Raw genomic sequence first — 18,489 nt, forward strand, 5'->3', positions numbered from 1 at the left:
TTTATAAATTATTTCTCTTTTTATTAAGAGTAACGACAATCCTATAATTTTTTACAACTCTATTATCAATAAATAATAAAATTATATCACTCTATTAAAAACAAATTTTAATATTACAAATCTACTATCCATTTCATGTAGAGTTATAATTTAGTTGTAAAATAGCTATAAAATTATCATTTTCCTTTAGTTAAATCATTATTTTTTCATTTTAATCATTTCCTTCAATTATCCATTAGTTAACAATTTAAATAATGGAGTATTAGCTTGGATTATATTTCACATTCCATATTTTGGATGATATATATACTAATAATAATTATACTCATCATTTATATACCACACACCTATTCTTATTTTTTATTTTATTATATTTTTTTTCTTAACAAATATGTGTATAAAAATGATGAGTAGAAGAACTCGATTAGAATAAAAAAAAATTAAAACAATAGTGATGGGTCATGTAGGCAATTGGATAAAAGAATTCATATACTAGAATAGCGGAATATGTTAAGTTTTTAAAAGATTAAGATTCTTTTAAAATTAAGTTGGGAGGTCATGGTGGAGGTTGTGCTAGCATCTCCAGAAGTTTAGATTCTATGGATAAGTCCTAAGAGCTCTACCGTGAAGCGGTTCTCCGTTATAAAAATAATAATAAAATTAAAAAATATATTCGAGCCGCAGAACCTAAATCAAAAGATATTAGATTTATAATGAAATATAATAATATCATAGAATTCATTTTTTGTGTTTATCTCTTACACTGTAAACTCTATAATTCAAACATAAATCTTAGGAACTATTTACCCAAATTTCAATACTAAGATAAAGTAAACATAGTTAGATAAATAGGGATATAATAGAAAATAGTGACATGTTTGGTTGGCAAATAGCATATAGAAAATATAATATTATGAGTGCATACTCTAATCATATATAACAAGTATATATACATCATGTACATATTCCATACGTATGTGCCTCTATTTGGATATTAAAAAGAAAAAACGTTACTCTGCTAACATTTTCAATAGAAAAAGAAAATGTTTGCAAATATAATTATCTCGATTACAAACATGTATAAGATGGTCATACCTCAATTCTCAGTTAGGGTTAGACCAAACCAAGATATATATATATATATCCCAACAACATCTTAGAAATAACGTCCCAAGTCCACATCGGCCACAACATCGATGTTAGACATGAAGTACTGTGGCTTTAATTGGTTCTGAAACCTAACTTTTACACAAAGATGTTTGAGAAATTAAGATGGGGGGGGGGGGGGGGGGGGGGTTGGGCGTGGCGTGGGGTGGTGGTTGGAGTGCATGAAGGAAGGATATAGGACGTGGCTGGAGGCGTGACCATGAATCTTGGAGGCAGGCAGTATCACTATCATTTGATTTTGAAGGGTCCTCGAAATCCAATAGCACCCCGGGCCTAGACTAAAGTCTTAAAAGCGATTAATATTGCAATAGTAATACACAGCTTCAATATGTAACACCAACCTTTAATGTGGATAATGGACTGTTTGTCAATAATAAATTCTGGCTAAGCTATGTCCCACATGACTTGTCAATTCTTGAGGCCACGATAGATAGAACCAACACTTTTTTTTTTTTTTTTTGGGAGGGGGGTGCTTATAAGGGTGGGCAGCGGGGGCCCGTCCCCCGCTACCCATCCCCCATCCGCCCCATCCCTCATGGAAAACCCCTAGCGGGGGCGGGGGCGGGCTAATCCCAACGGGGCCCTGCCCCACACCCCGCTCTGCATTTCAGTTAAATTTAAGTTAATGGATTGCAGTAAATCCTATATTGCTTAAGTATGATTATTGTATTGCATTAGTCTTCTATATAAAAATTGGCCTAAAAGACCAAGGCAATCCAAAATTAAAAAAATTTATATTTTTTAATGTATAAATTTAAATTATATTATAATTTGGATCTAAAAAAATTTAAACAAAAAAAAAATTATAGACCCAATAGATCATTGGGTTGAGCGGGAGTAGGGCGGGGTGCGGTTTCAACCCCACCCCCGATACCGGGGCGGGGTTAGAAGCCCTCTCCCACATGGTCCGGGGGGGAGGAGGAGAGGGTGCCCCACACCGTATGGTGCGGGTAGCACCCCTAAGTGCTTAATAGGAATCTAGGTAGCTAGGGAACAATTCGAACGCTACTATTATTGATATATTTCTACATGCTTTTCGTTTTTAAAATTCAAATAATATTTAGGGTAATATCCTAATTAAGTGGAATTATTTAAAGTGGTTTAAGTTTTAGAATGGTAAGAGATGGACACGTGCAATTTGCTCTATATATTATTATTATTATTTTTATTATTATTATTTAGATGATATCAAAAATTGTACACTATTTATAACAAATTCAAACTCACTTTATATATATTTTAAATTTTGGTTTGAGGGGATGACGTTTTAGTTACGGTTTTTTAATAGAAAATTTTGACTTTTATTCTCTATTTATCTCGTACTTGTGCATAGCATCACGTTGTTGAGATCACGTCCCATTAAAGCAAAGTCAAAATTTTACTTATTCACTTGATTAGATGCTATGTTCAAGTCTAAAGTTTAATCCAAAAAAAAAAAAAGAATGATGCGTATATATTTTATACTGACCAACAAAAGAAACGTTTTTTTTTTTATTCTTGACTAAAAACTACCAACAAACGCAAATATATTTTAAAATATATTATAAAAATAATATCACTTTATAAAAAAATCTTATTTTAAAATATAATTGTGAAAAGTGATACTTGGCTATCCTTACACTATATATTAATCTCTTTGCTCAACTCTTGACTCGTTAGCATATTTAGTTTAACAGATTTTATTTATTTTCACAGATGAGATGAATTGAATTAAAATTAAAAATTGAATAAAATATTGTTAGAATATATTTTTTTATATTATTTTTGTTTTGAGATTTGAAAAAGTTGAATTGTTTATTTTAATTTGTATGAAAATTTAAAAAAATTGTAATAATTAGATGAGTTGAGTTGAGAGTAATTGTGAAAACAAATGTAATATTCTTAATTGGGATTCTTTAAAGTGGCTTAACCTCTTTGGGTATTAAGGATGAGATGATACATTAAATTAAATGTATATAATATATATCCTATGTGTGATTTATTTTCTTTATAACATTAAACATTATAAGATTATACACTACATGATACATATCGCAATCTTGAACTTTCTCTTTTTATGTATTTTAAAATAAATAAATAAAAAAAATTGGTATGAGGGCATGGGATATTGTTTTGGTATTTTAATAGAAAAATGGCTTTGTATTCTTATTCTTATTATTATTATTATTATTTATCCCCTACTTGTGTATAAGATCATTTCACAAAGGTTGCCTCCCATTAATAAAAAGTCGACAATTTGTTTAATTTGTGTGATTTGATAGCATTATAAAAGTCTATAGTTTCACGGGATAAAATATTTATACTGCGTTTATGCTAAAAATATCTTAAATACAAGTTTATATGTTAAAAACCTTCTTTTGTTATTTTATATAAAAGTATATTTATCAATCAAACCTCAATTCTGGGGTATATTATATATATATATATATATATACAGTAGCATTTTTTCCATCAACATTTGACTTGTTAGAGCATTAGCAGTGGGACAGTGGCCTAGCTAAAGTTTAGCTAAAATTTGTCTAGAAAATTCACTTTTATAAATTTGGTTAGTCATTTTTTAACAATACTATATAATAAATTCTTCAAATCTATCATTATTATACTAAAGTATTAATTTTGGCATTTTCCTTTATTTTAATTATAATTATAAATTAAATATTTATTCGTTATTAAAAAAGTATACATTAATTTTCTAACGATCAAATTATTCCTAAAGATATAATTTTCTAATGGTCTTTTTTTACAACGGTTATATTCTTTCACTATAAAACATAACATCTCATAATTATTAATCATTGGATGAATTGATCATGAATGCAATATATAAGAAATATTTGATATAGAATGATCCACTTGAAAGAGCTCTAAGAATTTTTTGTTTTTGTTTTTGTTTTGTTTTTTTTTAATTTGTTAAAAAGGCTAATTAATGCACCCCATTCTGAAAAAACACTCAATCTTGTTTTCGAGATAACTAGCAAGGTTTCGTATAAAACCGTTTTAAAAGGTAGTGGTTTATTTATTAGAAGCAAAATCAGCCAATTGTTGTGACATGATTCATTGTTATAAGCAAAATCAGCCAATTATTGTGACATGATTCATTATTATAAGCAAAATCGGTAATTTTTTATGCAAGGAAAATTATTTGGCCAGCTGTTTGGGTTGGTCAAATTTGGCCAGTGAAAAAGAGAAAGACCAAATTTATTGTACATTTGTTAAGTCTGGTGTAAGAAGTTTTAAAGCAACTTAGCTATAGTTTGACCAAAATTTAACTTTGGTTAGGTCACTACTAATGCTCCTCCAAGCGCACATGGTTTGGTTTAATACAAGTTGATTCAATTTTAGCTATATATCATACTGTCGTCTTAATAAAAGCTAGATTCAAATTCTGCTACATAGCATTCTATCAACCTAATAGCGTTTAAATTTGGTTAAGGGAAAAGAATAAATGATTTGTGCGTGTAAGCCATTTTAGAAAAAAATAAGATCAATGTGTATTTCACTTTTTTCTTTAAAGAACTTGCACAATTGACAAACACCCTAAGTTTGAAGTTTATATCCAATATTACTCTTTGGTTAAATTGGATTATAAAAGGATGTTAATATATAATATGATCCGTGAATTTAACATGAACACGATATGAAATTAGCGGGTTTCAATTTGATATAAGTGAGTTAAAGTTAAAATGGGTAACTAAATAAAATATGATTAATAAATGAATCAATTGAAGGTCAACTTGCAATCAACCCATATAACCAAAATAAATTATATTTTCAAATCTTATAAATTTTTAGTTTTATATATATTTGTTATTTTTGAGACATAATATTAATATTAGTATCTGACTACTTATTATCTCCAACTATTAAACTCTTTTTTTTAATATCCAATTCAATTTAATTTTTTGGATATTAAATTTCTTATTTATTATTGGTTTAGATATTGATTATGAAATATTTTATCATAAATCTAAATGTAGTTGTGATTATTTATACAGGTATGACATGGGTTGAAATCAATCGTGTTCAGAATAACCCATTTAATTAAATGTGTCGTGTCACGCATTATTTATACAAGTCGTGTTAGGATTTTAGAGTCTTGACCTATTTATCTAAATGGGTCGAGTTCAAATTGATCCATATACTCAAATATTCATGATTTAACAAGACACGAACACAATCCATGAACATGAATTGCCATCTTTTGATGATGGTTAAATTTAATTTTTCTGTCATTTATTTGTCAGACACAACAAAAAAGGGGATCTAAAAACGAACCACCCGTTCAACATAACAACCTATGCGTGAGATTTCCCCAATCTTACTTTTGTAGTGTCGGCTTCCGTCATACACCTCAATAACCTAAATAAACCGACCTCCTCTTATAGCAAAGCTCGAGTTGTACAAATTCATAAACAAACCATGTCCAAACAAAAGTTTGGGTTCGAAGACTTTGGCATCAACTGCTAAACCGCCTACAACTTCAACTTCAAGCGCTCTCAACCACCTCAGTGACTCTACGTCCTTGCCTCCTCTACCGCCTCCTCTCACCCCCACAACAACTACAAAGTTGGCAAACGAGGATGCCAACTTTAATAATATGAATTACGATGATAATGACGCCTCTCAGGACAACAACACCAACCAAAATTTACGAATTCCATCAATTTGTGAACTATATTTTGTGAGATCTCTTGTTACACTTCTCTTTTTAATAATGTCTATCACCAATGACCAAACTCCAGGTTAAACAATAATATTCAACTTATTACTAGTAACCACCAAGCAAGAAGAAACATCAATGAGAAAGATAAATTAACCTTGTCCAAAACATCCATTCAAATTGGGAACAAGTTATAACTTACTTTAGATGTTTTTATTTACTTCAAACATGTGATCAACTACTATACAAGTTTTTGTTTAAAAACAGTAAGTACCTGGCACCCAAAATGAGAGGTAGATCCGTTGATTATGTTTGGATTAAACATAATTATTCTTAAAAAGTACTCTACATTATCAGTAAATCAAAAAAGTAATTTCAATATATTAAAAAAAGTAGGATATTTCTTAACAAATCCAAATTACATGTGCTTACAAGCATGAACAATGTATCCACTAATCAGAAAAACAACCCTAATAAGATAGCAACAAGTGATCACCCCTTGCCTCTAATGAAATGGAAATTGATGCCACAAACATACATTTATAGAATTATGTTTGAAAAAAACAAATGAAATAAGCTGATAAATAGGGCCATAAAGCCATTAGTTGCTGAGTTTTCATTGCCCATGATGCCTTGCTGCCACTATCAACTGTGCTTGAACCATTGTCATTATATTATTCAGTAGCTCAATTGCTTCATGTATTGTTTCTTCTCCACAAGACTTCTTATTCAGATTCTTTTACAAGTCAAAGTAAAACTTTATTGATAGGAATAGGCATAACCCAAGTATCCAAAAAGTATACATAGAAAATGCCTAAGTTCTACTAAGCACCAGTGAAGGATACAAACAAATCATGAAAATAGTACTCATTACAACTAATCACCGAAGCCCAAGAAAATAACGTATTATAAAAGAATCATCCAAGGAACGCTTCAAGTATTCAAAACATCTCTTATTTCTTTCCATCCCCAAACATCACATAATGCAAAGGAGAATCATTTTTCACACGACGATAATGTAAGCATTTCCCCTAATACCTTTCCAGCACCTAAGAATATCCATAACTCTTCCAGGCATAACTCATACCACACCAATCCAGTTAAAGATCTTATTCCACAAGAATCGAGTCACCTCACAATATAACAAAAGATGATCTACGGATTATCCATTTTTCTTACACAAGAAACACCAATCCATAATGATGAGACCACATTTTCACAAGATACACCAATTGTAAACTAGATGATAGTTTAAGATGAGAAAAGTGTTACAGATACAAATAGATCTTATAAAAGTAAACTCACAAATTGATATGACTTTATATAATACATTAGATCTATTAATTAATAAAAAATAATTTTACAATCTAGCAAACCACATCAGTTTATCAATTTACTTTTTGTAGAATTTTTTTGTGGCTAAAATATTTCTCTTATGAAGAATAATTGTAGATGATAACCTATAGTCAACTTAGTGCAAATCCAATTCACTATTTCCTTATTCCATGACTTCAATTTCACCAATTTTACACAATTTATTATCATTAAACATCTCCCAACATAAATGCTTCAAATGGCATAAGCAATTAATGGCGAAAGAAATTATAATAATTTTGAAGATTATATAGAGCAATCACGGTCAATAACACTTCATTAATGCAATTGCGTTAGCAAACAACGGAGACATGCCATCGACAGGGCAAATACATCAACATTACTCAAGCCACAATAATTACTGCATTAGATTCTCACAAATTTGGAGAGTTGGTTTGGGATTTCCGCATTGAAATTACTCCCACAAGTAAAAATGGACCAAGTACGAGTAGGAAAACAAGTTCGAACATGAAATAAAACCCTCAGATCAGTAAGAAAAATAGTAGATTTAGGCCCTGTTTGAATTGAAAAATCATCTCAACTCATCTCATTTCATCATTAAAATTTTTTCAAATTATCACACAAAATACAATAAATAATTCAACATTTTCAAATCTCAAAACAATAATAATATTAAAAAATAATATTCTAATTGGAAGGGATATTTGAACCCCAACAATTTTAGCTATGAAATAAAGTCAAGAATGGACTTAGACTCCTAAAGAGGGAGATGACTCAGATTCCTAATAAGAGAAAAACTTAGACTCCTAAAAGAAAAAAGTTTCACAAGGCAAATTAGACTCTATCATTCCAAAGAAATAACCTCTATAAATATCCTACAGGAGGTAACAAATAATGGACTTGAACTAGACTTGATCTTTACATACATTTACTTTTATACTATTACTGACTTAGGCATCAAAGTGTCCTCAAGGCAACCAGTGTCGTCCCTTTATTTGTTGTAGGTGATCTGTGTGATTGGTGGTGTGAAACATGTTCTTTTACAGTGATGCCGTTTATGGGATCTTTACAGATTTCAACGTGATTTTCACATGCCAACTATTACGCGATCACACGTAAATCGCGATTTCTTAATGTTGGAAAATAGAGTAGGGGAATTCTGTGATTCACAAGATCGTCTCCAAAGACCATATAAGATCTCTTCAACTTTTTTATTTCCGATTATTTATTTTCCTAACACTGCAGGAAGGGTAAAAAATAATAGAGGAAGAACACAGGAAGTATACTACACGTGCAGCATGCACTACGTGCCATGCGTAATACACGGTAAGGGATGCATGGCATGCACCTAGTTCCTCCTCCACTAGGCGGAACCTGCAGCCACCGTCGACTGGTCGGTAATCCACCGGTGATGCAACAACGGTGAAGACTTCCGTTGGTAAGCCACCGGATCGGACCCCTGTGTGCGCTGCTGGCAGAGAGCAACTAGCTGCCAGGCGTCCACTTGCCACACATAGCCCACAGAGGCCACGACTTGGACTCATCGACACTTTCTGCCACCAGCAAGATTGTTCCAGACCACGACACTTTTTGTCATCGCCATTTTCTGCTCAACGCCATCACCGAAGCTTACCACCCATGGCCACGTCGCGAACCTCTAGCGTCCTCTGTTGCTACCATGGTGGCTCTCGCAACCATCAAACAGCACAGGGTACGTCCAAGCACTTAATGTGCATGGCCCAACGCACTTGCATGGCCCTATGCAAAGATCACCATGCATGGCAGCGTGCTGCCCACCATCTCCATGTGTGGGGCCACGCAAGTCTGGCCTCCCAGCTAACTAGCCAGACAAAGCCACCAGCAAGAGTTTCTCGTTGTTTCCTTGCTACCATAGAAAGCCAAGAAATGAAAGAGTGGAGCTGTCGCTAGGAAGGAGGTCACCACCCACATAGTGCTACTCGCCAAAGTCCATCTCTGTTCTCACCGATGTACACCACAGAAGCTCATGACTGTAGCTCGCCATAAAGGTCCAATCGTCAACCATCGCATAACTCACCGTGTGCTTTTCTCGCTGTGAACGTTTACTCGCCACGAAGTTGCTACCAATCATATGTTCCCTCGCCACAATGAGTTTCCTCGCAAACAATACTTGTCGCCATAATTTCATTGAAGCTCCTCACCACCGGTTCTCGCCATTATGGTCACTGGATCATCAACGAAAGTTTAGATAAGTTTTTCTACTTTTTTCACCTTTGTATTTATTTTACTAACACATTTGACATAATGGAAAAATATGAGAGGAATAGAGCAGATATATGGCATACACTACGCGTACATGCATGCCCTACTGGCCAAAATACACGTACATGCATGTCCCACGTAAAACCTGCAATGTGCATGTGATGCACAATGTTGGCAACTATTGCATATCGGAGCCATGTACCCACGGACTTTCGAAAGATCCGCTGCACCCAATAGATCGAAACCATAACTCCACTGCAACGCCGCAGCCAACACAACTGTTGTGCATCTTGCCACTCCCATGGCGAACAACACTTCACCAGAGTCACACAAGTGCAAACAATATCTCCCGGTTGCTAGTTGCGTTCACGACGGGCAGCATCCCTTGGCGGGCAACAAAACCCGCGCCAATTGGAGGGAAACAAGACCCACACCCCTAGGAGGGTAACAAGACATGCGCCACTTAGCGAGTAACCAAACCAATGCCTCTTGGCAAGCAGCAAAATCGACACTGTCACCATGCAACAAGACCAAGGTCTCCAAGGAAAGCATATGTGGTTCTGTCACTACCCGTGCCAAGGCATGGCTACCTACAGGTGCCCATGTATCACCAGCCTTCATCACACATTAACGAGATGACTCAGATTTGCAAATCTCAAACTTGTAAATTGTATTACACTTACCTATTTTGTTTTTGTGAGAACTTATCAGAACGTGGTGCAAACGAAAGGATGTGGAGGTCAGAAGATCACACGGCCTTTTCCAAAGTTAGCCATCAAAAGACGAGTGACACACCCGCAGTGCAAACGAATGTGGAGGTCAGAAGATCACACGACCCTCTTCAAAGTTCTCTAATGAACGGGCATGGAGGTCTGAAGATCACACGACCCTCTCTAAAATTTGTCATCAAACAGGCATGGAGGTCAGAAGACCACACGACCCTTTCCAAAGTTCATCATCGAACGGGCGTGGAGGTCAAAAGACCACACGACCCTCTCTACAGTTAGCCACCAAAAGACGTGACACAGTCACGGTGCAAACGAAAGGGTGTGGAGGTCAGAAAACCACACGACCCTATCCAAAGTTAGCCACCAAAAGACGAGTGACACACTCGCGGTGCAAACAAATGGGCGTGGAGGTCAGAAAACCACACAACCCTCTCCAAAGTTCGCCATTGAGCAGGCATGGAGGTCAGAAGACCATACAATCCTCTCCAAAGTTCGTCATCGAACGAGCATGGAGGTTAGAAGACCACACGAGTTTCTCCAAAGTTCACCATCAAACGGCATGGAGGTTAGAAGACCACACGACCCTCTCTAAAGTTAGCCACCAAAAGACGAGTGACACACTCGTGATGCAAACAAACAGGCGTGGTGGTCAGAAGACCACACGACCCTCTCCAAAGTTAACCAACGAACGAGCGTGGAGGTCAGAAAACCATTGAGCGGGTGTGAAGGTCAGAAGATCACACGACACTCTCCAAAGTTAGCCATTGAAAGTCGAGTTATATACTCGTGATGCAACCCGAAAGGGCGTGGAGTTCAGTAGACCCCACAACCCACGTACTAAACTTCACTAGCAAGCGCTGAGTGTTTACACTCATGCCACAATCGCTGCCAGCGAGTTACCTTCTGGAATGAGCCACCGAGCTCCACAACTGCCTCTCGCGGATTTTCTTCTGGAACGAGTTGACGGGCCCAACAACCGCCTAATGTGGATTTAAGGAGACGACGAGCTCCCTGACCACTTAAGCGCGAGTTACTACCAGCAAACATCAGCAACAAAATAAGAACACAACAACAATTTACACCAAAGGACAGGAAATCCACTACTACCAATAAAAGCAAAAACAATCACAAAAATACACACAAAAAACTAATAAACAAAAACAGTCACTCTTTGCTGATAATAAACAATCTCTCAGGCAAACATCTACACAAATATTCAAACTCTTACATCCACATCAAAACGGAAAAAGGCCAACAAAAAATCACAACACGAGCCGAAATCCTCTAAGGCCACCGAAAACCAAAAATGATCACCGAACACAGCTACCAGAATTGCTTTTTTTGCAAGTTACCTCTATCATGGTTGACCTGAAGATTCTCAAGACAATCAAAAGGTCAAGCCACCAAAGTTCGAGCCTCGTTCATGGTGCAACCAATTGTTGGCTAACCAAAAGGAAGTAAAGACACCCACACACACTAACAAGCATGAATCCTCGACAGAGTAGGGGAAAACAAAAGCAAGCTAGCACCCGCGAGCTAGCGGGGTAACAGGCAGGTATATAGAATGCAAAGTATTTAATTTCTCATGTGCCAGCACAAAGAAAATTAGCGGGGTAACTGAAAGGGATATTTGAGCCTCCACAATTTTAGCTAAAAGATAAAGTCAATAAGGGACTCAGACTCCTAAGAGGGAGATGACTCAGACTCCTAATAAGAGATAGATACAGACTCCTAAAAGGAAAAAGTTTCACAAGGTAAATTGGACTATATCACTCCAAGGAAATAACCTCTATAAATATCTTACAGGAGGTAACAAATGATGGACTTGAACTAGACTTGATCTTTACATACATTTACTCTTATACTATTATTAACTTAGGCATCGGGATGTCCCTAGGGCAACAGGGCCGTCTCTTTATTTGTTACAGGTGATCCGTGTGGTTGGTAGTATGAAACACGTCCTTTACACTAGTAATATTTTATTTAACTTTTAATTTTTATTGAAAACCATCTCATCTCATCTCACTATCCAAACAGTCACTTCGTAACGCTACCCGTTCCATGAAAACGAAAAGCAAATGCGGGAGTTGCATATGAATTTTTTTCCCACCGTCATCTACTACTTCTCTCTCTTACCCTCCTTTGCCCTCTCCGTTAGTTGCTGTAGACCTAGAGCTGAAGTTCCTGAACAAAGAGAACGGCGAACAAAATTAACAAATATGCAGAAGGACCCATTTATTTATTGGGTCAAGAAATTAACCAGAACCCGGTATTTTTTTCCTTGAAAAGAACCGGTATTTCCCGGGTTAAAGCAAAAATAGACCCAGTCCAACTTTGGAAGCATGGGCTCAAAAGCTGAGCACGTGCGAAGTAATTATGAATCTTGCTCAAGATTTTTTACAATTTTCTACCCGAAATACCATCCACTTTAAGAAATAGATGCAGCAAGTAAATCTTATTATATTTTATATTGGGATCTTTATTTAATATAATGAGAAATGTGTCTATTCGAATTGTGAAAAATATAAAGAAAAAAGAATTGTAGAAAATGTTTGGGTCCTAGATTTTTTTTTTTTTAAATAACCAAGAAGTTTTATCCATAGAAATAGGCAGAACCCTAGAATTATAGGAAATATCAAGCCAAAACTGTCTGCTCTTCAATCCATATTGTTGTAACAATAACTATAATAATGTGTCCCTGCTTGTATATATAATAATAAGTTCCAGTTCCAGGCTTCTGGTTCCACTGGTAGAAGCAATTGACGGACTTCTATCGCAGATATTTGGACCACAGAAAAATGCAAATGGAAGAGAGTATCATTCATTATCTTTGATTTCATATACTTCCAACTTCAATGAAGAACTACATTGAGAACATTGCTAAGCTGTTCAGTTTCTGCCAGCCAACTAAAAAAATCTTTCTTACAAAGGAACTTTAAAAAAAATACATAAAAAAATACAAGTATAATCAAATCACCAATCCCAAAACTAAGACCAAAAAAAAAAAAAAAAAAAACAAACAAACAAGGAGAAACACTCCGCTATACGTCATTCTGAAAATTTAGAGAAAGCTACTCTAATCTCATTCACCCGTGTAAAAAATTACATCAAACTTCTAATACAGAGCTGAATAGTGTATATCTATCAACCCTTCAAAGCAAGTTACGTTTAAAGAGCAGCATCATAGTTTAAATCTTCAGTGATAACCCCGAGTGGAGAATTCCTTCAGGGAGCAGAGCTAAATGCTCTTTAATGAGCAAGGAAACTTTTTCATATTTTCTGTCTCAGACTCACGTTGATGATGCGGATAGAAGATTTAGGTCGATAGTTTTCATCTGTATCCACCTCCTCAATTTCCTGGGTACAACAATGTATGAAGCAACCCAAAGTTATTATAATTGTAACCGTAAGAACTGTGGGTGCCAATGGAAATAAGTAAAACGATAAATGAGATGCTCGCATGATCTTTACAATTTCAAGAACAAAGACTTTAAATAGAATATGAAGTGACACGGCTACCGAAGGCACTTCTGCAATATTACCATAAAGAAAATCACCAAGTCAAACAGCATTCATCCATGCCACGTCTGGAAACATAGACCAGATGGTGCAGTGTAGTATGGCAAGAGTATGTCCAAAAGGTCAGTATATATGTATTATATATGTGTGTATATATAGAGATATATATATATATATATATATATTAAGGAATCAAAATATGTTCTTAACTCACGTCTAGAAGAAGTCCTAATTGGCAATGCTAATCACTAGCATCTAACTAACTACAGAACAAACAAGACACTAACAATTAGAAGAAACCAAAGTTGTTTGTTACCTGAACAACTTCCTCTCCCTTGACGACCTGCCCAAATACAATAAGTTGCTCATTTAAATTTGGGATCGGTGCAGTTGTGATGAAAAGCTCAAATCCTTTGTCATTGCGCTTACCCTTGGAAGTTCCAAGCATGAATGCCTCATGTTTCAAATTCAGACTGTTCATAAACATTACAATCGTCACATATCAGATGCGGCCAAAATACGACATAGTATAAAAGCATCAAATCTTTTTTTTGTCTTCTCACAAATAGCTGTCAACCTCATGTCGAGCTGATTGTAATGCTTTCCCCTCAGAGTCCAATCTTCAGTAGCTCCTAACCCTTGAGCAGTCCCTGCTTGAATGACATAGTGTTTTATGACACGGTTAAAAAGCATCCCCTTGAAGTGCCCTTTTTGACTGCAAAACCAATTTCGTTCAGATTCAGTAAAACTTGTCATGAAGAACATGTATCATGCCTCAGCAAACGCCTGCAGGTGGTAGCACAGCAGATATGTGCATCAAGCACAAGCAAGATAAAACACTTTCTGTACGAGAAGATGATGTTAACAACATTTTAGACACTTACAAATTTGACATGAAAAGATTACTTAATAATTATGTCTAGTTAGTTATAATAGATGTTTCTCCCAGATTTTACTATAATGCCTCCGTTTGAACCCTATGTGAACCCAATTCATAGGTAATCGATTCAACTAACAGCTTTCAACTACCACGCACATGGTTCTGATGAACTGTTTGAAACATGGAACTTCCAATAACTCAATGACTTTTCAGTATTATTCTATGGTGGTAGTTTTCTATCCATACACCACTCTCATTTTCATCTCAATGACCCACCCAAAAAACCAGAAATAAAGAAGAGACCTCCACAACCATCATCATTGTGTAATGACTATGATAGGCACTTATGCCTACTTTAATGATATTGTGCATATGCATAATGTCTGACTAATGTGCTAGTTAATGATACGAACAGAGGATGTGAAAGGAGATTTATGAAAAGTATAAATTAAGAATGTAGCAACCCAAGCCTGTGCAGTGGTTACTTGATTACTCACCATAAGTCAATGAATTCATCAACAACTTCAGGAGAACTTTCCTTGAAAAGTTCCGCAGTTATAGACCCTTTTGAGGTATTCAAAACCTATTGGAAAAGAAAAAAAAATACAACTTACATTATGAATGAAAATATTTGCCTTTTTGATTCAGAAGTTAACCAATGCAATATTTGACTTTTGATAAAGCAATGGCTTCCTGTCGCTCATATCTAAATTGCAACATATCAAAGGGTAGATTTCAGAGACAAAATGGAGAACCTACAGCATATCCAGGGACATCAGCTTTTTTTGCATCCACAAAGGCATTCCCATCCTACAGCAAATTAAAGAACAGATTCAGAAACATAGTGTTAATGTAAAAATGAGTGTGTTGGCATTCTTGTGAAAACTTTTGTAAAATTGTGTTGTAACAAGTGTTGAAGTGGGTTAAAGTGAAAAGGGATCAAAGTGAGCTCAACATGGCTCAAGCGGAACTCATACAAAGAGTTCACTCGACATTACGCTCGAGCGGAAGGCAGACAGAGAGTTCGCTCAACCCTCGCTCGACATGGAGCTCGAGCGACTTCTAAAGTATATCATGAGCTCGCCACAAGCTCGACACATAGCTCGAGCAAATGTTCAAAATTTTCACTTAAACTAGGGTTTGAGCATCATATTCCTTGATAGGTATAAAAGGAAACTTATGCTCTGTTCTAATGTGTGGAGAAACTGAGCTAAAACAGAGCCTCTTCCAAGAGCACTTGATAGAAACTCCCTTCCACATTCAAAGTTAATTCTCTCTTGGAAAATACATCTCCATCATATCACACTCAAGATTAAACACAGTTGAGTCCATTGGTGTGGATGTGTTCATTGGTCGGAAGGTTTTCGGAGCTGCCGTTGATGCAGAGATCGAGAGATTCTCGTGGGAAGCTATAGAAAGGTCGGAGTTCCAGCACCGCATGCGTGCAGAGATCGAGTGGGTCACTCGTGGTGTTGCAAGCAAGGTTTAGCCACTACAAAGGTTTTGTGAGTGTTTCTAAATTGGTTGTAACAAACTAAAGTTTTTATAGTGGACTTGAGGTGGTGACTTACATCCGGAGTGGTTTTAGATTTTGAAGACGTTCAACAAGCGAGTTTCCACTTCGTGACCAAATTGCTGTGTTGATTATTTGTGTGATTTGTTTCATTGATTAATTGTCTGTTTAACAATATTTTTTAATAGACAATCAAAATTGTAGTACACCTATTCACCCCCCTTCTAGGTGTTGTGTTGGCATTACTTTATTCTATGTATAAAAAGTTATTAGAAATGCTTGAGCTTGTACTTAGCATTGAAATCCTATAACAAAAGGATGCACATACAAATACCAGATAAATCAGGCACTTTAAGCAACATCTACAATTTAGCCAGTTACAATTCTAATCCATAATAACTAGAATCCAGAAAGAAAATAACTCAAGAACTGTCAATGCCATTATAGAATTAATAAAAGGCTCGTCGATAAGACATACCTCAGAAGCTGAGAAGTGATTATCTGTTTGGGATCTTGACCTATATACAAGTCAGCAAGTAAAGGTTATTATCCAACAGATATCTCAAATATTTACAATGCTATACGCAGACAAAACAGAACTCGCTGAAACAAATACTTCTGAATCATTCGCTAACTTCCAATTCCGAACTTCTTCATTAATTATATTAGTGAGAATATCCCTTATAAAAAAAATATTAGTGAGAATATCCTATATAATTTATATTATTTTTTTTATAAGTGAATATAATTTATATTATTCAAAAGCCATAATTTAAATCAGAGATAATGTCAATGATCCATAAATCATGCGAAATATTCCCACATGTCAAACATAAAATTCTGAAATTGAAGATTAATTATATGATTAATAAAATTCCGAGCATTATAAACACCGATAAGATTTCACTCAACTTGACCACATAGTTAAATCAACATAACCGGTCAGAAAGTTCCTTGTTCAATCAACTTGGCAGGTCCATATCTCAAAACTCACCCAGCATTACTTTTCAAACCCTGGCCCATATAGAATTTTCCTTAATATTTCCAAATATTTTCATATATTCCTACAGGTTCCATATTGTGCCAGGATATAATCTTTTTATAGGTTAAAAAAAAAAAAAATTTGAACATCATTTTCTAACAAAGATTCCCCCTTTATCATGAAAAAAATCTATGTGCGTATAAGCACAATCGATAAACCACACAAACCTTTGACTCCAGTGCCTGTATGTAGAAAACAGGAAAAACACGATTAACACAACAATCAAATTGCACAATATGATGGTAGTGACACTTATTCGAGTGGGCCCCTTCTTCTTTTTGCTTTGTTGTAGCAGAGCTTGAGGTTTGATCCTCGCCATTAAGGTTCAGGATTCGGCTTCAAAGCGTGACCAATTCCACAAAAGTCACAAAACCTAAACGTTAAAATAGAAGAATCATACTCGATTACCGAGGCCAATAAAGACACTAAAAAGAACATAAAATAGCAATTCATCACGAGACAAGCTACGCATAATTTACTTATTAAAAAGCTTGTCCATGGACGATATTATAGACCAGAACATGAAAAACGCCAGGTCTGCTTTAATTATAATCGAATTCCGTTCCTTAAATTCTAGAACTTGTTCTCGCGGATTTGAAACGAATGGAACTCAGAGTTCTTTGGTGTATAGCTTGCAGAGAGCGGCTTCAGCTGTGTGGATCGGAGATTCAAGGCCTTCAACGTTTTATGATTCAAATTAAGAAGCATCAAATGTAAACCAACCACTAAGAACTTCCAAAAATCAATTAATCAAGAGCTTCCTCATGGCTAAAAAGAGAAAGCTTGCCGGCTTGAATCAAAGTTCGAACTTCATTTAAATCCAATCATATAGTTGAAATAAATTTGATGAGTGGTTTTAAATTAAGATCTTGCAAAATTCAAACACATGCATACAAGTTAAACCTAAACTCCGCGGCTGTAAACCGATTTAGTAATATCAGGTGACAACCAGAAGAAAACCAGACAAAAAGGGAAACTTTTCTCGGAAAACGCTGAGAATTACAGGAAAGTACCTGAGAATCTGAGATTCTGATAGTCTCTCCGCAGTCCGAAGTTTGGGTAACCTCGGAGTTTCTATTCGATCCCTTCGGAAAATCGCTCACCAAAATGGGAACCGACGTCGTTTGCTCTCCAAATGCAACAAGTCAAGTGCGGTGATCAAATGGTTTTAGATAAAAATTAAAAATTAAAAATTAAATAAAATATTATTTTTTAATATTATTATTATTTTATAATTTTAAAAAATTAAGTTATTTATTATATTTTATATAAAAATTTAAAAAAATTATAATAATAATATGAAATAAGAATAAACACTTTTGTTATCTTAACGGGCTTAAAATTCGTTTTTTTGCAGCCCATCCAATTTGTCTTTGTAAGGTATTTTTAATGAAATTATCAGCG

General features: G+C 35.2%; 1 protein-coding gene across 1 annotated transcript; it reads right to left on the reverse strand.

Annotated features, from left to right (window-relative positions):
- Positions 1-12,930: 12,930 nt before the first annotated feature.
- Positions 12,931-18,233, reverse strand: LOC121260498 (peptidyl-prolyl cis-trans isomerase CYP21-4-like). Its single transcript, XM_041162403.1, has 8 exons — positions 18,099-18,233; positions 17,253-17,458; positions 16,522-16,555; positions 15,290-15,340; positions 15,028-15,113; positions 14,228-14,365; positions 13,967-14,123; positions 12,931-13,488 (listed from the first exon to the last, which is right to left on the reverse strand). Exons 2-8 carry the CDS (start codon positions 17,402-17,404, stop codon positions 13,402-13,404), a joined length of 705 nt encoding a protein of 234 aa, XP_041018337.1. The 5' UTR covers positions 17,405-17,458; positions 18,099-18,233; the 3' UTR covers positions 12,931-13,401.
- Between the last annotated feature and the right edge of the window lie 256 nt (positions 18,234-18,489).

This window comes from Juglans microcarpa x Juglans regia, chromosome 4D (assembly GCF_004785595.1).
Source record: "Juglans microcarpa x Juglans regia isolate MS1-56 chromosome 4D, Jm3101_v1.0, whole genome shotgun sequence".
Taxonomy (NCBI): Eukaryota; Viridiplantae; Streptophyta; class Magnoliopsida; order Fagales; family Juglandaceae; genus Juglans; species Juglans microcarpa x Juglans regia.